Source organism: Cervus canadensis, chromosome 22 (assembly GCF_019320065.1).
Source record: "Cervus canadensis isolate Bull #8, Minnesota chromosome 22, ASM1932006v1, whole genome shotgun sequence".
NCBI lineage: Eukaryota > Metazoa > Chordata > Mammalia > Artiodactyla > Cervidae > Cervus > Cervus canadensis.
In genome coordinates, this window is record NC_057407.1 from 10,024,554 (window position 1) to 10,048,831 (window position 24,278).

The window sequence follows — 24,278 nt, forward strand, 5'->3', positions numbered from 1 at the left end:
ATCCCCGTAGGCTGCAGTATCCTCTCCACGTCATCTTGTCCCGTGCCCCCATCCCACCTTCAGTGAGTCTGTTCACACACCTGTCTGCTCCCCTAGATAGCGGCTCCTTGTCTGTGACTTTAGTTGCCAGTGTTGTTCTGGAACTGTGAGAGAGGGCCTGGTGTGTTGGGAAGATGGGGATGGCTAGGGCCTGACACCAAGGACTTTGAATGCCAGGCCAGGAGGGGAGGGCTTTTCTGAAAGGCCCTTGAAGCTTCTGGATGTTTCAGGCAGGTGAGACAGGACGAGATGAGTATCTTAGGAAGCTTCCTGGGCAGAATGTGGGCAGGTGGACTGAAGGAAGTGCCTGCACAGTGGCCCTGGGGAGAGCCTGCAGGAGCCAGAGGCGTTGTGAGGTATACTGACCCGTTTTCTGGGTAGGATGCAGAGAGGGGAGAGGCGAGGCCTCGAGGGGTGGGGCTGTGGAGGAGAGCCCTGGGGTATGCAGCCCAGAGGGGAGGGGGTGCAATACGGAGTCAGCGCTGGCAGGGAGGGCAGGTCAGAGAGGCAGGGGTTCCTGCCTCCACACTAGGGTCAGCGCAGAGATCCCATGCACTGGGCACACTCCCATGAGCACTCATGGCATGTGATCAAAATGACAAGCGATGGACAACAGCATGAGGAGTTCAAAGAGGGAAATTTATTCCATTCCCTCAAAGGTCACCCTTCCTCCTGAGGTTTAGGGACACATTAGCATTTCCTTTAGGACACGTGTTGAAAGCAGGTAGGAGGTAGTTGCTTGGCAAGATAAGCAGTAAGAAGTCCAGTGTTAGTCCCCAGTGTATTTGGGGGATTTGGGTGGTCCATAAAACCCAGAGGCCAGGGAGCTGGAGACAGTGGGAGGGCAAAGCTTCTGGCAGCGTGGACTGTGAGGCAACATAGAATGAGCAGGTGAGCAGGGCCCCACGGAGCGCACATTTGGGAGCCCGGACCAGGAAGCCAAGGAGCCAGAGATACTGCTGCAGAGGCCCTCGAGGGGTCTGGCAGCCTCAGAGCGCGGGGGCTGACAGGGATGTGGAGGAACTGGGGCCAGGCGGAGAGCATGGCCTGGCAGATAGTGGTACAAGGCTGCAGGGGGAGGAGACTCTGAACAGGCGGCTGAACTGCCTTTCACTTGAGAGAGGAGGAGGGCAGGAGGCAGAAAAGACTCAGAGCCTGAAGCCCCTGACCTCCAGTCAGCACGCACCCCTGGCCACGATCCTCTAGGGAATCCGGTGGGCCCAGGACCCTCTCCACTGGCCCCTGCCAGCTGCTCAGACCCACACCCAGAGCCAAACCTGTACTCTCCTGCCCTCAGTACAATCAGTGGGAGGCAGAAGGTGATAAGTCCGCTGGAGACGAGCAGGGGTTCTCAGAGCCACTGGGGGCCAGGCCAGTACTGGGCATCAGCCAGAGGGGCCTCTGCTCCTTCCTCCCCTCCCACCGCCCTGAGCTCTGGGAAGGAGAAGGCCCATAAGACAATCACAGGCCCTCCTTCCAAGGCCACTGGGTGGGCAGGGCAGGCCTCGAGGTTGCCTGGAGAACCAGGGCGCTGACCCCGGCCAGGCCAGGGCTCTTCTACCCCGTGCCCCAGCAAGCCACCCACACCTTGGGTCTCAGTGCTGCCCGCCCTTCCCTCTGTCTCAGGTGTCGGCGCTGCCGCCCAACGGCCTGGTCCGCAAGGTGAAGCGGACACTGCCCAGCCCCCCTCCAGAGGAGGCTCACCTGCCCCTGGCTGGCCAGGCTCCTCCCCCGCAGCTGTATGCAGCCAGCCTGCTGCAGCGCGGGCTGGTGGGGCCCGCCGCTGTCCCCGCCACCAAGGCCAGCCTGCTCCGGGAGCTGGACCGGGACCTACGGCTGGTGGAACATGAGTCCACCAAGCTGCGCAAGAAGCAGGCGGAGCTGGACGAGGAGGAGAAGGAGATCGACGCCAAGCTCAAGTACCTGGAGCTGGGCATCACCCAGCGCAAAGAGTCTCTGGCCAAAGATCGGGGTGGCCGGGACTACCCACCCTTGCGTGGTCTCAGCGAGCATCGCGACTACCTGTCTGACAGTGAGCTCAACCAGCTGCGGCTCCAGGGCTGTGCCACCCCGGCTGGCCAGTACGCGGAGTTCCCCGTCACTGCCGCTGCTGCCGCCGCCGCCACCACCCCTGCTACTCCCTCCGGCTCCGCTGCTTTCCAGCCGCCCCAGTTCCCACCTCCAGCGCCACTGTACCCTGCAGGCAGCGCTGGGCCAACTCAGAACGGATTCGCAGCCCACCAGCCACCCACCTACCCCGGTCCCAGCACATACCCAACACCTGCTTTTCCTCCTGGCACCAGTTACCCCGCTGAGCCTGGCCTGCCCAGCCAGCAAGTGTTCCGTCCCCCGGGCCATTATACAGCCCAGACGCCCCTGCCAACCACACAGACCACCCTTTTCCCAGCCCCGGCTGACAGCCGTGCCCCCCACCAGAAGCCACGCCAGACATCACTGGCCGACTTGGAGCAGAAAGTGCCCACTAACTACGAGGTGATCGCCAGCCCTGTTGTGGCCATGTCCTCAACCCCATCGGAAACCAGCTACAGCGGCCCTGGCCCCGCCGCCAGCAGCAGCTACGAACAGGGCAAGGCTCCCGAGCTGCCACGGGCCAGTGACCGCGGTGGTGTGAGCCTGAGCCCAGCCCCCATCTACTCCTCCGACTCACACTACACCAGCCTGGAGCAGACTGTCCCCCGGAACTACGTGATGATCGACGACATCAGTGAACTGACCAAGGACAGCACCTCCTCCACCGCCTCCGAAAGCCAGCGACTGGAGCCCCTGGGGCCGAGCAGCAGTGGGCGTCCAGCGAAAGAGCCAGGAGAACCAGGGGTCCTTGAGGGGTCCGCACTGCCCTGCTGCTATACCCGAGGGGAGGAAGAATCCGAGGAAGACTCTTATGAGCCCCGTGGTAAGAGCGGCCACCACCGGGGTGTGGAGAGCAATGGCCGACCAGCCAGCACGCACTATTACGGCGACAGTGACTACAGACACAGCACTCGAGCAGACAAGTATAGTCCAGGCCCTGCGGGGCCCAAGCACCCCTCCAAGAGCCTGGCCCCGGCTGCCATCCCCTCAAAGCGCAGCAAGCACCGGAAGCCGGGCATGGAGCAAAAGATCTCCAAGTTCTCACCTATCGAAGAGGCCAAGGATGTGGAGTCAGACCTGGCTTCCTACCCCTCCTCTGCAGTCAGCAGCAGCCTGGCCTCTCGAGGCAGGAAGTTCCAGGATGAAATCACCTACGGGCTCAAGAAGAATGTTTATGAGCAGCAGCGGTATTACGGGGTGTCCAGTCGGGACCCAGCAGAGGAGGATGACCGCGTGTATGGTGGGAGCAGCAGGTCCCGGGGGGCACCCGCATACAGTGGGGAGAAGCTGTCCAGCCATGACTTCGGGGGCCGGGCCAAGGGATACGAGCGGGAACGGGAGACTGTGGAGCGAGTTCAAAAAGCGGGCTCCAAGCCCTCATCTCTGAGCATGGCCCACGGCCGGACCCGGCCCCCCATGCGTAGCCAGGCCTCTGAAGAGGAGAGCCCTGTCAGCCCCTTGGGGCGGCCCCGCCCTGCTGGGGGCCCCCTTCCCCCCGGGGACACCTGCCCACCATTTTGCTCCAGCCACTCCATGCCCGACGTCCAGGAGCACGTCAAGGAGGGACCGCGGTCCCACTCATATAAGCGTGACGAGGGCTACATCCTGGATGATTCCCACTGCGTAGTTTCCGACAGCGAAGGTAATGGCAGCTGGGGGTGATGTCTGCGGCTGCTCGGCACCTGGGGGGCCTTGCCTGCCCATGGGGCCCTGAGCCCTGAGGTGTCCTGGCGGGGCCAGGCCTGGTGCCTCACCCAGTGGGCCCTGCTGCTGGCTGCCCTTCCTCCTGCTCCGCCCGCGCCCTGGCCCCAGCGGTGGGAGGGGGGGCTGGGGACCTGGCGTTAACGCTTGTGGCTGTGGCGCCCACTCTCTGTTTTCCTTGCATGGCTTCAGCTGGGCCAACCCCCTGCGGCCAGCCCGGGGGTTGACCGTGTTCTGTTTTTGGTCTCTGAAGCGTATCACCTGGGCCAGGAGGAGACAGACTGGTTTGATAAGCCCCGGGATGCCCGCTCTGACCGGTTCAGGCACCATGGGGGCCACGCAGTCTCCTCCTCCTCCCAGAAGCGAGGCCCTGCCAGGCACGGCTACCACGACTACGATGAGCCCCCCGAGGAGGGCCTGTGGCCACACGATGAGGGTGGCCCTGGCCGCCACGCCTCAGCCAAGGAACACCGACACCACGGTGACCATGGGCGGCACTCGGGCCGCCACGCCGGCGAGGAGCCGGGCCGGCGTGCTACCAAACCACACGTTCGGGACGTGGGTCGCCATGAGGCCCGGCCTCACCCGCAGGCCAGCCCTGCCCCGGCCGTGCAGAAGAAAGGTCAGCCTGGGTACCCCAGCTCCGCCGAATACTCACAGCCATCCCGTGCTCCGTCAGCGTACCATCATTCTTCCGAAAGCAAGAAGGGCTCCCGGCAGGCCCACCCCGGGCCCGCGGCACTGCAGCCAAAGCTGGAATCCCAACCGCAGCCGCAAGGCCGGCAGGCAGCCCCAGGGCCACAGCCGTCCCAGCCGCCGCCGTCCAGGCAGACGCCCTCGGCAACAGCGTCGCGCCAGCCGCAGACACAGCCGCAGCCACAGCAAGGTCTCGGGCTGCAGCCTCCGCAGCAGGCCCCATCGCAGGCTCGGCTGCAGCAGCAGGGCCAGCCAGCTGCCCGGGGTCCGGCCCCTGCTGCCAGCCAGCCAGCAGGGAAGCCTCAACCAGGGCCCCTGACAGCCACAGGCCCCCAGCCATCAGGACCAGTAAGTAGGGTTCTGGCACGCAGATCCCCCGCAGGGTGGATGCTGGGACCGCAGCTCGGATGGGCCCTGGGTTTCAGGCTGGGCAGAGCGGATGGGCAGTAGCTCAGCTGTGTTCTGTGTTCTGCAGCCACGGACAGAGCAGGCGAACAGCTCTAAAGGGACCGCCAAAGCGCCCCAGCAGGGGAGGCCTCCTCAGGCCCAGCCGCCGCCAGGACCTGGCCCTGCAGGTAAGCCTGGCTTTGGGCACCCTTGTCTATGACCCAGAATACCTCCCCTTTTCCTACGCTGACTGGCACCCCGAGCTTCCCCACACTGCACGCCATCACTGCTTCCTGAGAAGTGCCCGGTGCAGCGCTGCAGGCCTCCCCAGCAGAAATGAGCCTGGGGTTAGAATTAGCCAATGGGTCACCAGCACCGGGGACTTAGGGCCCAGGCAGCTCCGCATGGAGCTCCTGGGGGGCGCTGGTGAGCACAGTGCCACAACCTAGCTCCTTATTTTCTACCCCCCCCCCTTCTTCTCTGCCTTTCCCTTCCTTGCTCCTTCTTTATCATCCTCAACTTCCTTTTTCTGCTTCTTCACATCCCTTTTCTTCCCATTCTTACCTTCCTCTCTTGATTCCTCCATCCTCCTCCTCACCTTCCATTGCACAGGGCACCTGTGTTGCCCTTACTCGCCTGCTCAGACTCGGAAGAGCCGGTCCAGGCACGGCTCGTGATGCTGGCTCCTTTCCCCCTAGGCGTGAAGGCTGGAGCCAAGCCTGGAGGGACCCCAGGGGCTCCTGCCGGCCAGCCCGGTGCTGAAGGGGAGAGCGTGCTCTCCAAGATCCTCCCCGGTGGGGCCGCGGAGCAGGCCGGCAAGCTGACGGAAGGTAAGCAGTGCCTACGGCCGGGTCCGTGGTGGGCGTTGCTCACAGGCCCTACCGTGGCAGAGTTTGGGTCTGGGGAATGGTTCCAAGTTGGGTCACCCAGGCACGGGCCAGCCCGAGGGCGCACCTGCTGCTGCCTAGTTATCCTCAGGGCAGTCCCTGCCCCTCAGGCTGAGCTTGGCTTTGGTGTACCAAATGGCCTTGACTAGGAGGGAGCCTCGCCCACTTTCCTGACACCTCTTTCCTTTCTCCTGTGTCACAGCTGTGTCTGCTTTTGGCAAAAAATTCTCCTCCTTCTGGTGACCATGCCCTGCAGGGTGAGTATGAGCCTCCTATACCCAGCTTCCCCTGGTAAAGGCCTGAGGCACTTGGCGTTGGGGGGGTCTTCTGGGAGGAGCATGGTCTTCAGCAGCGGCTAATGTGGTCAGAGCTGCAGTGAGTGTAGGAAGAAGCGGAGGAGGGGCCCTGTGCACAGAGGGCCCAACGTGGGGCCTATACAGTATAGGTCCCCAGCGAAGGGAAGCCAGGGCCAGCTTCTCTTTGTCCTTTTCCAGTACCCCCAGCCCCTGACAGGGCTCTGAAAGCTACACGTTGACATTAGGTTGTAGGGGGCTCCCCAGGGGTGCAGCTCCTCCCAGCCCTCCCTTCTGTATACTCCACAGGCTCTTGAAGAAATGAAGGGAGATGATATCATTGCTGTGGAAAAATCTCTGGAGCCAGAGGCCTGGGTGCAGCTCTGGACTCTGCGTATAACAGTGAGTGTCAGGACCAGGCTGGGCTGGGCGGAGGAGGAGGTGAAGGGCCCAGGCCGCCAACCCAGCTTCTGCAAGTGTGAACTAAGAGGGGCCTGGGGGAGCTTCCTTCAGCTGGGACAGGCCCAGCAGCTACCTGGAGGCAGAGACAACTGAGCTGGCTGAGATGACTCAGGTGGTAACCTCAGGGAGGGACGGGCAGAACCCACTGTGCCCCACAACTGGGGCTCCACACACTGGGTGCTGATTCCAAAGCCCCGTCTCTGAGGCCTAGTGCTGGTCACTTTGCTCCAGACGTTCAGATGAAGCCGGAATCCCCAGACCCTGTTGAGTTAGCAGTCCTCAGAGTGACGTCAAAATAAAATTGACCTCACCGTTGCAAGAGGGACATGAAGAATGAGTGGAGAGGTGGATGGGAAAGGGACAGAGAGTCAGGGGAGGACCCTCAGACACGAGTCTCAGCTCCAGACCAGGTCGGCCCAGGAAGAGAGCAGAAGGGCCTCGGGAGGGGGGCCCTGGCTCTCGCTGGGCTGCGGTGATCAAAGCAGGATCAGACGCCTGGGCCTAGAGCCTTCTCTGGCCCTGGCCTTGCCTCTGGGCAGGGAGCAGGAAGTGGTACCTCCTGCAGGATGGCGCGGAGGGTAGGCTGCCTGTCTGCGCTGCTCTGCGCACAACCGGGGACCACCTCCTCGCATTCCGTAGCCTTGGGGTCCTCTTCCTACCCCTCCTTTGCCACTTCTGCTGCTGAGAGTATGGAGGTGTGGTGCTTCTCACGGTGGGCAGGCATGTGTGTGGCAGGGCCAGGCGCTCAACAGTCAAATCACAAGGGAGCCCTGGGACCCTCTGGGGCCTTTGCCCAGGCCTGGCCTGCTTGTAGGAAGGAGTGAGATCAAAAGAGCCACCTGTCTCTGGAGGACCAGTGGGGAGACTGGAAATGTCCAGTTCCCATCTATTTATTCATTTATTCAGTATTTGTCAAGTACAAGTGGGTGCTATGCCCTGTTCTGAAGAGTGCTGAGGATCCAGCAGAGAACAGGACTGGGTCCCTGCCCTCTGAAGCTGGTAGCCCGTTAAGAGGGGCAGAGAAGAAATAAGTTTAAAAAAAAAAAGATGAGAAGGTAATTTCTGGGATATCCCTGGAGGTCCAGTGGTTAAGACTCTGCACTTCCAATGCAGGGGGTGTGTGTTCGATCCCTGGTCGAGGAACTAAGATCTCACATGCCACACAGCATGGCCAAAAATATTAAATAAAATGAAATTGAGTCCTTAAGTAAAAAGAAAACATTTTAAAAAATGAGAAGCATATGAATCTATTTAAAAAGTCTTAAAAAAAGTAAAAGGAATTTCTGAAGGTTTTAAGTGTTCCCAAACCAGTGAGGCAGTTATGGCGCAGAGGGGTCTGCTCTGGAGAAGGTGGTCAGTGACAGGTGAGGCTCAAGCGGGGAGAAGAGGCTGCTGTGGATTGTGCCCGGGTGAGGGAATGGCACCTGCAGAGCCTCCAATGAGACAGATAGACTTCAGGGACAGACAGAAGGCCAGCACAGCCAGAGCCATAGAGGAGGGGAGGGATGTCCAAGGGTGTAGTCGGAGGAGCCAGCTGGGCTGGGCTTTGCAGGCCAAAGTGGAGAGCCAGAATTCTTTCTAAGGATACTAGTCACAGCACAGCACTCCAGCGTTCATCCCGCCTTCACCCCCAGGGCAGCGGACTCCCTGCCACCTTCCCGTTCCACCACATGTTTTCTCTGAGTTTCCCTGGAACAGAGGTGAAATGGGAAGTTGTGCTGAAAGGAGGGGAGGTAGGGGCAGCTCAGGACCAGGCCCATGGCAGGATCCGCCTTGGGTGTAGGGCTAGGGCTGTGTCACTGGGGAGTGAAAGGAGCCACCAGCGTGGCTTCGTCCCACATTCCACCCCATGACACGCACGGGCCACTGAGGCCACTCACTGTGGACTTCAAGGAGTCTCCCTCAAGGTCTGGCATCCAGCTGATCGGGCCAAGCGGTCAGCGCTGCTGTGAGTGTCCGTCTCCTGATGTCTTTTGTGGAGATTTCAGAAGTAGGCTGGGAGAGGCTCGTTATTTTAAACAAAACCCCATCTCCCTCATTCTTTTTATTTTAATTAAAAAAAATAAGTTTATTTCTTTCAAGGTTTACAAATAACAAAGGTACACCTTGTATTTAAAATTGCCATTATAGATGAGAGCGTGCATGGACAGTCATTTTTGTTTGAGTAATTTTTTATGTAATAGATTTTAAAATGTGGTGAGGGAGGGATCTGACAGAGATGACTGTGCCAAGCAAAACCACAACTGTGTATCTTTTAAAGCACATCATGGCTTTAAGTACCATGTTGCTAAGGATTCTCATGAAGTGCCATAGACTGTACATCAATCAGAGTATTATTTCTTCAGTGTAATTGTTTTCAGAGCCACATTTTGTTGCTTATTTGCTAGTACTAATCAGTCAAAGGGCACCATTCTTTTTTTGGAAACCAAAGCTGTCTCAGAAATGGCCGATTTAATTTTACAGTAACAAAATAGACAGCATAACACAGACTCTCTCAGTACAGGTAAACTCACACATACTGGAGATTATATATAATAGACACATATAAAGCAACTTGTGTTAAAGAAATGTCCCTTCCTGGCCAACCTATTTCTTCTTTCTTCCTGACCTTCTCTTTACGACCTCAAACCTGCCCCGGCACCCATCTCCTCCGCCTCAGCGGGGCTGGGATCCTGTGGGTGTGGAGGAGCCAGGCCATCAGCCTGTGGCGGACAGCTGGAAGGAGGGTGGGCAGGAGGCAGCTGTCCATGGTGCTTGACCAAATTTTTCTATCTTTCCTTTTTCCTTCTCTCCTTCCTCCTTTTCTCCTCCAAGCATCTACAACCTGACAAACTTTCAGCCCAAAGACTCACAAGAGGTGGGACGTGGCTATCGGGCCTCAGTTGAGGACAGGATGTTTTCTAACATCAGCTGCCGGGGTGAAGCATCTGCTGGTCACGTGGGACCACCGGACCGGGGTACCCGTGACTGTCTTCCCAGAGACCCTGCTCTCCTTCGGGCGCCACCGTCAAGGCGCAGCCATCGGTGGGAGGGAGAAACGCTCTCTGGAGACCCTGCCACACGGCAGTCTTGCTGCTCTTCCCACAGCTGCCCTCCGCGGCCCGGCCAACCCGGCCTCCAATGCGTTATACACAGAGTTGGGGCGCACGCTGCCTGTTTTTGACGGACGCTGCCCTCCCTCCACCATGCCAGAAGTTTTTCCACAGCCTTGGAGAGGGGCTTTGACCGAGGGCTGGGGGCCCCGGGCTCCGTTTCCTTCACATTCCAGCTGGCCCGGATCCCTCCGTGGCCACAGGGCCCTGCCCCCCTCACCCTGTCCTCTGGGTGACTCCAGAGCAGGCGTCCACGTGGCTCGCGTGGGATTGGGAAGAACTTTACAAACATTAGGACCTAACACTGTCTCATCGCTGAAATCAGAGGCCATAGCTCCGAAAAGCAGCATGGGCGCCGGCTGAGGCTTCTCCCAGCCTGTGGGCGGCCGCGTGCTAGCACGCCCGCCGCCGTCTTCAAAGCCATTCCCCCCAGTCATCGTGAGCATCCCAGCGGCCCCGCCATTGTCTCGACCAGCCGGCTCCTCGTTCGTACACCTGGGGATTTCTTTTGATTTCAAGAACAGCCTTAATCATTTCAGTTTGATTTAAGTGTATACCTCATAAACATTGTTCTTTCGTTTCTCCCCCCACCCCTCCTTTCTCTCTTCCTTCTCTCGGCTCGCCTCCTTGCCTCTCCCCTCCACCACCACCTTGTGACTGATGGTTTGGTTTCCTCTTTGCTCTGCCCCTGCTCAGCACAGGGAGAATGTTGACTAAGAAGCAATAGTGGGCAGCAGGCCACCAAGAGCACAAGCCCAGGGCGGGGTCTAGGGAGGCCCCTCAGCCCGCCTCTGTTTACCGTGGAACTCCAGTCCTTCTTAAGCCATCAACAGTGGATGTGCTCAGAGCAGAGGGGCCAGGGCTTCTGCCAGCTAAGTGAGAGAAGGGCCCAGAGGCCTGTGCTGGGGTGGGTGGCACTGTCCAATCCACCCCAGTGGACTGGGCAGGGCTCCTCCCCGAGGCCCTTCCTTCTGGGGCCTCCTTTCATCTTGGGCACAGCCGCAAGTCTCATCTCTAACGTTCTATGCAATGAAATATAAACCCTCAAAGACAACTGTTAATATTTATTAAATTCCGTGTTATGTATAAGGAGTTAATTGCGAAGATGCAATTGAGAAACTGGATAGATCAGCTCATATCCGACCCCTCGCTCCCTTCCCTCTCCCCTGCTCCCACCGTGTGCGTGAAGTTCTCAGTCTGTGGCATGTTCGACCTGTGGCAGGACTCACTGCTGCCAGGCGAGTCACCGCCGGTCCCGCAGCGGAGCATGCACAGCTCGCAGCCTCTTTGCACGATCTCATCCATTTTAAATGCTCGACCCTCTTGCTTGGAGTTCTTTTTGTCTCAGACCCCCTCCTTCAGGAGTGCTTCTAGCTGACTTCTGCACGAGCTAGTGAGGACAGCCGGAATTGCTGCCTGAGCATGCCAGGCCGTGGGCCCGGCAGTACAAGACCCCACACACCCTGCGGGTTTCTCTGACCAAGACGTCTCCGGGGAGACACGTGGTGGGAGCCCACACAGGATGTGTGCACATGAACATTTGGAAGGTTGGCTGTGGGATTTCCATCTGTAAGTTGCCCCCTGCCCCTACCCTGGCCCTGGGCCAGAGACATCTGGCTACCCCTTCCCAGCGGGGCAGTGTTCAAGGGCAGAGCTGGGCTGCCTTTGCAGCCAGAGAGACAGAAGCCAAGAGTGGGGCCTGTCTGTGTCCTAGGACCCCAGCTCCTGACTGCGCCTGCTCTGTGCCTCTCCTCTGGCTTGTAAGCTCCAAGGTCTGTGAGCCGGGAGATCTAGGCTGGGACTGGAGGCCAGAGGGTGCTCAGGAAAGGCTGGACCTTTGCATTTGTGGCGTGGACAGCTGACAGAGTCACTTTGCATCAGAGTGGGTGTTCCCATAGACAGTGGCTTCAAGCGGAGTTTTTTGGGAAGCATCTCAATAACAAAACTTCCAGAAGGTTCTGTGGTGACACTCTCTGCATCTGTCCCCAGGACCTAAACACCCCACCAGCCCTCATCTCTGGAGCCTCAGCATGCCACTGCTCATGACTGAGCCAAGCGTGCAGCAGGCACCCGACCCCTCCAGGCCTGGCCTTCCTCCAGAGCTTGCACCATGCATTTCTCAGGGGTCTGCATTTCTTCTTCTTTCCAATAAGGTCTACACACCCTTTCAGAGAGGGATCCTGGCCCACCTCTGGCAGCTGTGGATGAGATAGGAGGCTGTTACCCGCTTTGTTGGGCCCAGGCCGTGCCCTCCTGGATTTGGGCTTCATCCATCCAACGGGACACCTGCCTCATTGCAGACAGCAGGCCTGGGCTATGTGAGGCCATCTGTTTGAGGGCTGAGGGAGGCCATCATCTGGCCCCTCTGACCACCCAGGGCCAGGTTTTTGTGAGATGTGCCTAGTGGCTGGATACGTATGTGAGGGACTAATGCAGTGAGCCTCCTCACAGAAGGCCAAGGGACGGGACCAGAAGCAGGGAACAGGCAGGGAGATGACAGCAGGCCAGCCTCCATCAAGGCTAGTTTCAGGCTCTCACACATTGACTTTTCAGCAAATCTCCTTTCTGTTCAAGCTCTCTGAGTTGGACATTTCTGACATCTGCCATTCCCCACCCCTCAACGTATCCACAGGACACATCTGTACCATCACCCCCTGTGAAGGTGGCTGGAGCAGGCCTCTGGGCCACAGGTGTGCTGGCCCTTGTGTAGATACAGCTGTGACTCGGGGGACCAGAGGCTGAGGGACCAGCGTTCGATGCCTTGGGTGCTGGGGAGCACCAGGCACATCTCCACACAGGCACGGGGATGTCTCTGGGAAGCAGTCCAGGCCTTCTCTATACCCTCCCCCAACCCAGTGTCATGAGTAAGGGCACTGCCCGCTCTGTCTACCTGAGGGCCCAACGCATTCACAGCGACAACCCCTGTCCCACCATCGCTTAGTCCTTGGGAAGAGGCTGTGGTCTCAGGGCCCATGGTGAGAGGGCAGCAGTGGCAGCAACCATGTCCTGTCTTCTGGAGCCTGTGGGGAGTTTTCCAGGCCGATCCTTTGCCATGGCAACAAGGCCCTGGCCTCTTGGCCCTTCCCTTGCCCTGGTGCCCCCTCCCCCCATTCTGTAAATACTTGTCATCGTGGACTCCGACAGGGTCAGAGGGACAGGCCTGATCAACTGAAACGCCTCAAAGATACCATTTCTGTCTCCCTGGGTACCAGCAGCCCTGTTGCCATGTGCACTGGGGTGGCGCGGGAGAGCTGTGAAGTCGTGAGATTATTGTGTGTGTGCATGTGAACAAGCGTGTGAGTGTGTGTGTGCGTGTCTGCCTCATTCGGCCTCTGGGAGCCAACAAGCCCATCCTCTCTTAGAGCAGTGCCCTGGAGAGCGGTGGCCGCCCCACGCCTTTCCTCTGCTAGCTTCCATGTCTTGTTTTGGCTCCCCCCACACACTCCTTCCCTGCCTCCCTTCTTTCCTCTCTTCCCTTCTTTCCTTCTCTCCTTCTTTCTTTGAGGGGGGAAGAGTGCTGTACAAAGTCAAACAAACAAGTTTACAGTTGTAAGTGCAATGACCCGAGTCCTCCACGTGACCTTGTGAACCGTGTGCCGTCCTCCTGTGCTCTGTGAGAACTCGTGGTACTTCAGTGTCCCTCTCCCTGTATTGTGACAAGGTAATTCTGTGGTATCAGAATAAAAGGACTTGATATAAACAACCTACAGACTGTCTCTGGGATGGTTTCTGAAATGGGCAGGCGCAGGCAGAGGAACAAATCCCTCAACTGTGACAGCCCCAAGTTTTCATGGTTAAAGGGAAAGAATGAGAAGGCAAAGTTGCGGGAAGTACTGGCAAGGCCAGAGCAGAGTTCACAGCAATCTGGTCAAAGACAGTGGGTCACTCCACAAAGGCAAGTTTAATGCTTGAACCTGGAGAGAGCAGTTAGTTCACTGGGCAGACTTGTTAATATTTTTTTTTTAAGTTTTTTAAATCGGGGTTTAATTACTTTATAGTGTTGTGTTAGTTTCTGCTATACAACAAGGTGAATCAGCTATAAGTATACATATATCCCCTCCCTCCCACCTACTCCCACTCAAGGGCAGACTGTTGAGGGTGCCTCCACAGTCTGCGAGTATCTGGGGTGCACACTTTTCTGGGGCCTGGTTCCTGAGGACGCAAGTGAGCAGGTGCTGCCCCCTGGTGCTGCCAACAAAGCCCACACCTGTCTGCCTTGGCTGTGTCCACTCCAACCCCCAAACTCTTGGGGGCTACTAGATCTTAGTCCTTCCCCAGACTAGGAAAGCCTCCTTACCAAAGAAACCCTGAGTTTCTAGAAATGTTTAAAAACACAGATACGTGAAAAGAGTATCAGCCTCACCTCTGGCCTTCCTCAAAGTTAGTATCTTGATGCATGTCTTTCCTTGATGCATGTCTTTCCTTCTTGTGTTTTTCTTTTTCATTTTAAACAGAGTCAGAAGATACAGCAGTTCCTGTTTTCTAGCCTTCTGTTTATTTCTACACGTTCATTCCAGATACTTAGATGTTCATCCTCCAGTGCCCAGCCTCCAGAGAGCTGCACCTTGATCGTACAGCCAGGCCCCTCAAAGACAGGCATTATGTTCCCAGCTTTCCTGTTGTAAACAACGCTGTAATGAACATCCTCGTTTCCAACTTTCCACCCAGATGGGTGGCTGGGGCCGCTCTTTCTGCCCCCAGTTCTGGCCTTAACAGGCCTGCACCTATGGATGCTCACAAATAAGTGGCCTCAGAAAATGGAAACTGTTTTCACCTGACTAGTCTGATGTGATTGATGGGGAAGGGGAAGCTGCAGGCCAGTCAAGTGGGATCTGAGTCGCAGGCAAGGCAGGGCACAGGGACACAGGGTCCTGAGGGAGCCAGGCTCCTTGGCTCAGCCAAGCTCAGGAGACATCCACTGCTTCTGGCCAGATAACTGGCCAGCCTCTCCTGCCAAGGTAACCTGCCCCGTCCAGTGCCATCGTCCCGAGGGAGCCTTCCTGCCCAGGTTTCTCATTCCACAGGAAGGACTCTGGTTCTGGGTGGAGCCTGTCCCCACCAGGCCCTCTGCACCCAAGAACTCGGGCTGAGGCCTGGGACGGCAGACAGAAGCTCATGTGCTCATCCACATGCCACTGAGCAGGGTGGGGAAGGGCTGGAGGGGCAGATAGCTTCTGGGGCAGGCCTGGTGTCCGATAAGACCTGGCAACACCCTGTGTGAACTTTGTATCCTCCCTTCTTTGCCATAAGCCCCAGAGCTCTGCATTCTACCAGGAGCACACCTCCGCCCTTCTTTTCTCTTCCTGCAGAGCAGCGTCTGGTGAATGCATGCCTAGCAATAGACCAGGAGGACCCAACAGCCAGCCTCCGGGCTGCGGGAGACACCAGCTGGGGTTGACTTTGGCTTGCATCCCACCTCTTAGGCCCTGCCCCTCACCTCTTGCTGGACTCGACTTTACCCTCGCTGGGCTCAGCACCTCCCAGTTCGCCCCCCACTCCCTTGTCTTCGAAGAGTCCTCGGTCTATAGTCTGGCCTCACCCCCTCTTCTCGTGGGCCCTGTAGTTACTTGCACACTTCACCTCTCCCTAAAGACCAGCGCCTTTATTCCGTCCCCTCCCAGTAACAGGCGGGGACTTGGCCTACAGAGCTCGCCTCTCATCAGCCTAGCCCTCCCCGAGAAGCTGGCTCCTTTCTGAGAGATCCCTGCTCTTCCCCTGCAGGGCTCCAGGGACCGCAGCCCCTACTTGTTCCTACAGGTCCCCGGGTCTTTACCATCGAGGTCCCGCCCCTTGGCTAACCGTCCTCGCCCATTCGTCGAAAATCCCGCCCCTCTCACTTCACTGCAAGCCCGTGGCGGAGGCGGGCTGGGCCTCTCCGGGCTCCGCCCCCGGAGCCTCACTTCCGGGCGCCAGCAGGCCCCGCCTCGCCCTGGCGGCCCAGAGCCACCATGGAGCGGCAGGTGAGGGATCGGCCCGCGGTTCCCGAGGTCTTTGAAGCCCGGGCCGGGCCTGACCCTGCTGTGTCCCCTGCGCAGGTGCTGCTGAGCGAGCCCGAAGAGGCGGCGGCGCTGTACCGGGGCCTTAGCCGCCAGCCCGCGCTGAGCGCCGCCTGCCTGGGCCCGGAGGTCACCACGCAGTACGGGGGTCGCTACAGGACGGTGCACACTGGTGTGTGTATGAAGGGGAATCGGGGAGAGGAGGGGGACGTGGAGGGCTCGCTGCCTGACGGTGCACACGAGTGTGTGGAGGAAGGCCGTTCTTGGAAAGTGGGTGTGGAAGGGTGCCTCCCCAAGAGGCCCTGTGCACACAGGTGTATGGGGTGGGGGTGGGGCTACCTGGAGTATTATGAGCTGGTGCCCATGAGTGCAGAGCGTGGGTCTTGTAAGGGTTACCCCCATTGTCTTATCCCACACCCACCCTCAAGGTTCCAGGGTGGATGCTAGGAGCAGTAGTGGTTTCTCTCCTGAAATGTTGTCAGCTTAGGCCATGGAGCCCTAGACTTGAGCTGGGCTGGAGTGTTACCCATCCTGCCCCTAGAATATCTAGAGACAGATTGAGGGAGGTGGGGGAGGGGAGCCCGTGCCAGGACTGGTCAGGTTGAGCAGTCTCATGCCTCTCCTCGCAGAATGGACCCAGAGGGACCTGGAACGCATGGAGAACATCCGATTCTGCCGCCAGTACCTGGTGTTCCATGATGGGGACTCAGTGGTGTTTGCAGGGCCTGCGGGCAACAGTGTGGAGACCCGGGGGGAGTAAGTTTGAGGGAGGAAGCTTGTGTGCAAGGCCCCAGCCATCTGCAAGCCTTTTCTGAATGCCTACCGTGGGCCTTGGTGTGGGTTTGACCCAGAAGGGAAGCCCGGAGCCAGGTTCCTGCTCCTTGCGAGCTCAGGCAGCCTCTCATGACGTGGTCATAAGCGCTGGAGGTCTGCTCCAAACTTGGGATGGCACTAGAGGCCCTGCCCCAGGAAGCGGAGGCAGGCAGCTGCTGTGGAAGGACTAGAAGGGCTGCAGGGGTGGATGTAGGCTGGAGCCTCAAGAATCTTGTCTAAGAGGTTGACCAGTAAGGGGACTGGATGGGCTGTCACTGGGTGGGAGGTCATCCTGACCCGCTATCCTGTATCATCCTCAGGCTGCTAAGCAGAGAATCTCCTTCAGGTGCCATGAAAGCCGTGCTGCGCAAGGCTGGAAGCACTGGGGAGGAGAAGCAGTTTTTGGAGGTGAGTCTGTACAGGACCAGGTGGTGGGCAGCTGGGGGCTCCGTCCCACAGATGAGACTCTGTTGGAGGACAGGCAGCCTGACTACCAGATGTCCTCAGGTCTGGGAGAAGAACCGGAAGCTCAAGAGCTTCAACCTGTCAGCGCTGGAGAAACATGGGCCAGTTTACGAGGATGGTGAGGCAGCCGGCTGGTGAGCAGGCAGGGTGGCCAGGAGGGGCAGCCGTAGCCCTGGGCTCCCCTTGATCAGCCTTCCTTACACCCAGACTGCTTTGGCTGCCTGTCCTGGTCGCACTCGGAGACACACTTACTATACGTGGCAGAGAAGAAGCGCCCCAAGGCTGAGTCCTTCTTTCAGATCAAAGCCTTGGATGTCAGTGGCAGCGATGATGAGGTGGCCAGGCCGAAGAAGCCAGACCAGGCCATTAAGGTGCTCATGGCCATGGCCAGTTGGTGAAGGCCCGTCTGGGCAGCCCTGGAACTCAGTAGGCTCTCTGCCCACTCTGTGCCTACCAGAACTGGGGAGGTGCTGGCTTCCAGGGGGCAGGGCAGGCTCCCGCAAGACAGGCTGGGCATCGAGTGTCTTGTGTTCTCAGGGGGACCAGTTTTTGTTTTACGAAGACTGGGGAGAAAACATGGTTTCCAAAGGCACGCCTGTACTCTGTGTGCTGGATGTCGAGAGTGGCAACATCTCTGTGCTTGAGGGGGTCCCCGAGAGTGTGTCCCCTGGCCAGGTTAGTGCTGACTTGGCCTGCCTCACTCCTGGAGTCTGGGGGCCCTGCCTGAGTGACTGCCCCTTGTTCACACCGGCCCCGTGGTCTTGTTTACAGGCCTTCTGGGCCCCTGGAGACACAGGTGTGGTGTTCGCGGGCTGGTGGCATGAACCCTTCCGGTTGGGCATCCGCTTCTGCACCAATCGGAGGTGAGGACAGTCGAAGGGGTGGGGCAGGGCGCCTTGCAGCTCAGACTGGCCTTGAAGCTGAGTGTGTCTCTTCTGGTTCCAGGTCAGCCCTGTACTACGTGGACCTCACTGGGGGGAACTGCGGTACGTGCTGGCACCTACCCGTGCTTTGCTGACACACACTGGGCCCTGGCAGCCTGCACGATGCTCACATTTCTGTCTGGTCCAGAGCTCCTCTCGGACGACTCTTTGGCTGTCACTTCTCCCCGGCTGAGCCCGGACCAGTGTCGCATCGTCTACCTGCAGTTCCCATCTCTGGTCCCCCATCAGCAGTGTGGCCAGTTGTGCCTGGTGAGCTGGGGGGGAGTCGGGGGGGGGAGGTCAACAGGAGGGAGGGGATGGTGGATGAGAGCTGAAGAGTCAGTTTCGACTCCCCACAAGCCCCTCAGTGGACCTCCTGTCCTGGGTGCAGTGATGGTGTGAGCTCCGCCCGGCCTTCGCTCCAGGCAGGGCTTAGAGGCTGAGAGTGCTGTCCTGGGAGGCTCTGTACAGTCAAGACTAACCACTTGGAGAGCATTCTCTGTCTACAGGAATGCTCCTTTCTTTGCTTCTCATCTGCATGTGGCCGGGCTCTGCAAGGGGCTGGGATGTAGTGGGCTCTGGGCCCCTCGTGAAAGTCAGAGGCCTCTCCAGACCTCTGGTCCAGGTCGCCAGAAAGGAGATACATCAGGCTCCTCTCAGGTCCTCCCTTCCCTGCCCTGAGGGCCCTGCCAGCCCCCTGGTGGGCCTAACCGCCCTGTTGTCTTCCAGTATGACTGGTATACCAGGGTCACCGTGGTGGTGGTGGATGTCGTGCCTCGGCAACTGGGAGGTAAGGGGTGTGTGGCGGGGCAGGTCCCGCGGAGCCTGCAGCTCTGTTCTCTAGCCATCTGTTCTCTTTGCTCGGGGCCAGCCTCCTCAGCTCTTCCGTCCTGAGTTCCTTCTGAAGTCTCCCCTTCTGCCGGACCACCCCAGGTTCAGCCGCCGCAGCGGGTGGGGCCATCACCATCAGGCATGGTTCTGACAGAAGGAAGTTACTTGGATCAGAGCTGAGACGGTTTCATTCAGGCTGCAGCCCATAGATCTTTCTTGTCCTTCCAGTGGCTGATTAAAGCCCCTGCTTCCTCACGGGCTCTCAGAAAGTACACGAGGTTGGCAGGTCCTACAAAAGGGTGCTCATTCCCCACTCCAAACCCCCACCCCAGTGTTTGTCCACTCCAAGCCCTTCAGGAGGCAGGGTCTCCGGGAGGGTGGCTCTTGGCTGATAAACTCCAGTCACAGTCTTGGGTGCTCACAGCTCTGCTTGGGATCCCAGGCTATCCCAAGGATGTGAGGGGTGAGTCTCCTGCCTTCTCAGGCCACCTGGTCCGTTCCAGGAGTCAGGGACAAGGGATGGTCTCCTTTTCCTCTCTTTGGGTTACAGGGAGGCAGCTGGTATGAGTTCTGGCTGCCCTGTGTTAGCTGGGTGTTCCTGGGCAGTGTCATGAGTTCCCATTCCTTTATGTGAGGGGGATGTGGCTGTCCCTGCTCTTTGCGGGACTGTAGTGAGGGTTAAATGAGTGATTATACTAGAAGGTAGGATTTATTTAGGCCCCTGGGCCAGGCAGTCAGCTAAGTATGGTAACGGACAGGTGTTACCTTGGTTACAGCATCCGCTCCTACCAGGGGCCCAATAAGAGCAGCTCACAGGAATGCCAGTGCCTACTGTTTCTCTCAGGAGCTCTTAAGCTGCCCCTCTCCTGGGCCCTCAGAGGCCTCTGCCCTTCAACCCACACTTCAGGCAGCTCCTCATCACCTCGGGTACCCATGTGTGGGGCCCCAGGTGAATTCCCCAGCAACCCAGCCTTCCTTATAGTCTTGCTGCCCCCCACCCCCCATCCCCTCCACTCTTGGACATGGCCCCCAGCTCTCTGCCTTTGCAGAGAACTTCTCTGGGATCTACTGCAGCCTGCTGCCTCTGGGATGCTGGTCAGCTGACAGCCAGAGAGTGGTTTTTGACACAGCTCAGCGCAGCCGGCAGGTAAGGGGCCCTGACTGTATTGAGAGGCAGCCCTTGACCAGCCCCCAGGAGCTGCGGGCCTGGGACATCTGGGGGACACGGGGGCTGCCATGGGAGTGTGCCCCTGAGCACCACCATACGGGGAGTTGATGGAGGTGGGACAGTGGTTTCTCCCCAAGATTGAGCGGGGACACCACAGTATGCCAGACTTCTTTGGGGTGTGATATCATTGGGTCCTCAGGGTAGCAGGAAGGGGCTCAGAGGCATTCCCTCTCCTGCCCAGGGTCACTTAGCACGTTGTGATGGAACTGGGATTTGAACCCAGGTCCCCAGGCCATACCTACTGTTCTGAGTAGCTGTCGCGGTAGTCACTCATGGATCTGGCCTGGCCCCAGGGTCCCCAGGAAGGTAGAGAGGAGGTGGGGGCAGGACCCAAAGGGCCCTTGGATGTGGTGCCACACGTGGCCTCCCCTCTGCTTCAGGACCTGTTTGCTGTGGACACCCAGAAGGGCACTGTGACCCCTCTGACAGCTGGTGAGCAGGGCCGGGGAGGGGCCAGCCAGGCCGGGGGAGGGGCCGGAGCTCAAGCACATGGGGCTGCAGCAGCGCTCGCATCCACTCTGCACCACTGACTGTCCCGCAGCCTCTACTGACAGCTTTGAAGACCCTGCCTCTGCAGGACCCTCAGCCAGCCAACACGCTGCCTCCCTGCCTCTGCCTGCCCCCACTGTGTCCTGGCACTGCTCAGCACAGCCCCCACGTGGCTCCTCAAACCCACACAAGTCTCTCTGGCCAAGATCGGCCAGAGTCATCTTCCCGACTCTTCAGACCTCAGGCAGAGGCACCTCTGCCTCTCCAGGGCCCAGGAGAAGCCCTGGGTTGGCTTCTTCATCTTCCTTTTACCCAGGCCTGATGATCCTGCCCCTAAAATGTTTTTTTTTTTTTTTTGAGTCCTCCACCTGCCCAGGCTATACCCACCCCTTCACAAAGCTACCAAAGTGTTGTTCCCAAACTGTGTCTCATCGTACAGTCCCCGGCTTCGGAATCTTACTCCTTGGACCCCACTGCCTAGAATCAGCACCGCACCGCCGTGCCCAGCCTCCTGGGCCCAGCTGCCACCCTGCAGACTAGAGTCATCAAGGGGTGGGTGGGTGTACCGTGGGGTCTGGTGTGTCGCCAGATCCGGCAGTCCCAGGGCACAGCCACTGGCTGGGCGGGCTGAGAAGGAGGCTGTCCTGGAGCTGTGTGCAGTTGGCTGTCATTGGCCAAGACAGCCCTCTGTGGGCATCCCTCTGCTGTTCATGGAGGAAGGGGCACCTGGCTGTAAAGCCACAAGTCTGGGGGATCTGGCTCTGCAGTGTGGGGGTGGAGGGGGGTGGAAATAGTGGTGGCCTCTGCCTTCTCCAGGCGGGTCAGGTGGAAGCTGGAAGCTGCTCACAGTTGACCGGGACCTCATGGTGGCCCAGTTCTCCACGCCCAGCCTTCCCCCGTGCCTGGTGAGTGTTGGTGGGCCGCAGACCAGGAGGCAGGGATTCTGTGCAGGCGGAGTTCCCAGGTCAGGGAACTGACCCAAGCCTTGACTGCGGCTGGTCAGTTCATGAACAGCCAGGATGCAGACTCAGCTCAGGATAATCCACGAGATCTGGCACCATGGGGAGGAACGCCTGAGCTGAAGTTTGCTTCGTACAGAACAGGGTGCCTGGGAAAGTGCTCAGTCCTCTGGTGTAAAATAGCCTAGAGGCTGAGGAGGGTGGGGTACCTCCGTGTGGTTGGGTGAGTGCCTGTGTATATACCAGCTTACTACAGGAGTCCACGCCGTGCCCTCTGGAGGTGGGCAGACGGCCCAGTAGAGCGAGGGCCGTCCACGCTCACAGTGGTTGGAAGGCTGGGAGGCAGCCAGGCCACCTGTGACCCACTCTTTTCCCTTGGCAGAAAGTCGGGTTCCTGCCTCCTGCGGGGACGGAGCAGGAGGTGGTGTGGGTGTCCCTGGAGGAGGCCGAGCCCATTCCTGACATCTCCTGGAGCATTCGGGTACTACAGCCACCCCCAGAGCAAGAGAATGCGCAGTATGGTGAGCTGGGCAGGGGCAGAGGGACACCTCCAGGTTCCCCAAGCACACAGCATCGGTGGTCACCTTTCCTGTCTTCCCGTCTCACATTTTTGGCGGGGCGGGGGCAGGGTTTGAGATGGTGTCTAAGAGCTGTTCTGCTCCTCTTGTGGACGATCATGGGGAGTAGTGTCCAGGCATCTGAGCACCTGCTCTGGGCATCACTGGGCCATGTCATCTGCAGTGGGATAGCGGAGCCCAAAGAAGCCAGGTGTATTCGAGGCCTCTGTGACCACACCTCCTGCAGAATGCTGTCCCTGCAGAGAACGGGACTCCCTGACCAGGGTAGAAGGAGTATGAATGAGCCCCCTGGGGTCCGTGCATCACAGTGCGGGCTTCCTTGGCCCGGCCTCCTGTGTCAGAGGTCAGCCCCAGACCTGCAGCTACAGCGGAGGCTTCAGTTGGCAGAGCCCTGGGCAGTAGCCCTGGGTCTGCTGACTGCTGCTTCTCCCCTACAGTTGGTCTTGACTTTGAAGCAATCCTTATCCAGCCCAGCGACCCTCCAGATAAAACCCAGGTGCCCATGGTGGTCATGCCCCACGGTAGGCAACTAGCCTAACAGCCCCTGCCCTCCCTCTCCACCCCTCCTTAGCTGGCTGTTTCACCCTCTGTCTGTTCCGTATCTGCAGGGGGACCCCATTCATCATTTGTCACTTCCTGGATGCTATTCCCAGCCATGCTTTCCAAGATGGGCTTTGCAGTACTACTAGGTGAGGGGGCAGGGCCCTTCAGCTCTGGTGGGGCTGTGGGGTGGTCATGGGGTGGGCCTGGTCAGTGCAAGTGTTGCGGGTACTGCCCTCGTCTCCAGGCCTCTCTGCAGTCCTGAACTGGTAATCACTATCAGAAACTGCCCTGGCCCAGCCTCGGGCTCCATGGACTAACTTGCAACTCCCATGAAAGGACATGTGGCCACTGGGCCATCTCCGACCTCTTGGCCCCTTCCCCTGGCATCTGATGCAGCTGGCCCCAAGGCCTACTTCACATAGAGATGAAAGGGTATCCAGGGCTCCAGGAATGTCACTTGACCACCCTGTCTGGTCCCTCCCTGGCTTCCAGTGAACTATCGTGGCTCCACGGGCTTTGGCCAGGACAGCATCCTCTCCCTCCCCGGCAATGTGGGCAGCCAGGATGTGAAGGACGTCCAGGTAGCAGGGACTGGGGCTTCCGGACAGGTTGGGAGTTGTAGGACAGCGGGGGTGTGGCTCCATTCAGCCGGGCAGGCTGCTGGCTGCAGCATGATCTGCTCCGCCCTGTAGTTTGCAGTCGAGCAGGTGCTCCAGGAGGAACACTTTGATGCCGGCCGAGTGGCCCTGTTGGGTGGTTCCCATGGCGGTTTCCTGTCCTGCCACCTGATTGGTCAGTACCCCGAGACCTACGGCGCCTGCGTGGTGCGGAACCCTGTGATCAACATTGCCTCCATGATGGGCTCCACGGACATCCCTGACTGGTGGGTGTGCCCACAGGACCCCCGCCCTTCTCCCCTCCCCTCCCCTCCATATCCTCATGGAGCTCCTGAGGGCCCCGGCACTCCCGGGCCTGCATTAGCGTGGTGTCTTGTAGGTGTGTGGTGGAGGCTGGCCACCTCTACAGCAGCGATTGCCTGCCAGACCCCATCGTGTGGTGTGAGATGCTGAACAAGTCACCCATCAAGTACACCCCTCAGGTATGGAGACCTCCTCGCCTCCGCACCACCAGTCTGTCCAGGGCCCTGGGCCCTGCTCACCACTGCTCCCTGCATACTTAGGTGAAGACACCAGTGTTACTGATGCTTGGCCAGGAGGACCGGCGTGTGCCCTTCAAGCAGGGCATGGAGTATTACCGTGCCCTCAAGGCCCGGAACGTGCCTGTTCGGTGAGTGTGTACAGTAAGACAGCCCTCGCAGCTGGTGGGCTGGTGAGCAGCAAAGGTACCTTGATCCTTACACACTGCTGCTCAATCCCCCAGGCTCCTGCTCTATCCCAAAAGCACCCATGCACTCTCAGAGGTGGAGGTGGAATCCGACAGCTTCATGAATGCTGTGATCTGGATGTGTACGCACTTGGGCCACTGAAGCCCTGCCCCTTGGCACGGCTTGGAGGGCCCCAGGGTCTGGCAGAGCGGTGAGAGGCTTCCTGGGCTCTGGACTTCATGGACGGGTGAGCCGAGGAACATGGGCTGCATACTCATAATAAATGAGGACACGGAGTCTGGTTCCTGCTGGTACTTTGTACCAAGCCACCCCTAACCCCAGCCCCACCCTTGGGGTTCAGAGACCGTAGGCCCCTAGGTATGGTAGTCATCAGGATGGCATCTACCTCCAGTGTGAGAGGTAGAGGACTGTGTGAGGGGACAGTGAGAGGCTCAGTTGTCACTGTCTGGCCAAGCAGTTT

General features: G+C 59.0%; 2 protein-coding genes across 5 annotated transcripts in view; both read left to right on the forward strand.

The window, feature by feature from the left end:
• BSN (bassoon presynaptic cytomatrix protein) overlaps positions 1 to 13,355 on the forward strand; it is a 79,062-nt gene extending 65,707 nt beyond the window's left edge. For 2 of the 3 annotated variants that reach the window (XR_006264611.1, XR_006264612.1), the window contains 7 exons: positions 1,666 to 3,772; positions 4,085 to 4,875; positions 5,003 to 5,102; positions 5,613 to 5,744; positions 6,004 to 6,058; positions 6,404 to 6,496; positions 9,371 to 13,355. Coding sequence is in view for 1 of the 3 variants with exons in the window: in XM_043443174.1 (XP_043299109.1) it covers positions 1,666 to 3,772; positions 4,085 to 4,875; positions 5,003 to 5,102; positions 5,613 to 5,744; positions 6,004 to 6,044 (3,171 nt within the window). In the remaining 2 variants the exon portion in view is untranslated. The remainder of the gene's footprint in view (positions 1 to 1,665; positions 3,773 to 4,084; positions 4,876 to 5,002; positions 5,103 to 5,612; positions 5,745 to 6,003; positions 6,059 to 6,403; positions 6,497 to 9,370) is intronic. The other variant, XM_043443174.1, reaches the window with a different exon arrangement.
• A 2,188-nt stretch (positions 13,356 to 15,543) lies between these two features.
• APEH (acylaminoacyl-peptide hydrolase) lies at positions 15,544 to 24,093 on the forward strand. 2 transcript variants are annotated; one of them, XM_043443015.1, is made up of 22 exons: positions 15,544 to 15,608; positions 15,684 to 15,816; positions 16,274 to 16,400; positions 16,778 to 16,865; positions 16,965 to 17,040; positions 17,130 to 17,293; positions 17,460 to 17,597; positions 17,694 to 17,785; positions 17,868 to 17,908; positions 17,994 to 18,115; positions 18,575 to 18,635; positions 19,726 to 19,823; positions 20,285 to 20,336; positions 21,210 to 21,298; positions 21,735 to 21,873; positions 22,368 to 22,451; positions 22,539 to 22,619; positions 22,966 to 23,054; positions 23,166 to 23,356; positions 23,470 to 23,572; positions 23,654 to 23,760; positions 23,854 to 24,093. In XM_043443015.1, the coding sequence occupies exons 1-22, from the start codon at positions 15,597 to 15,599 to the stop codon at positions 23,957 to 23,959; spliced, it is 2,193 nt and encodes a 730-aa protein (XP_043298950.1). In that variant the 5' UTR covers positions 15,544 to 15,596; the 3' UTR covers positions 23,960 to 24,093. The 2 variants fall into 2 exon arrangements, with proteins under 2 accessions (XP_043298950.1, XP_043298951.1); XM_043443016.1 differs by lacking the exons at positions 15,544 to 15,608; positions 16,274 to 16,400 and having other exon boundaries at positions 15,680 to 15,816.
• The last annotated feature ends 185 nt before the right edge of the window (positions 24,094 to 24,278 follow it).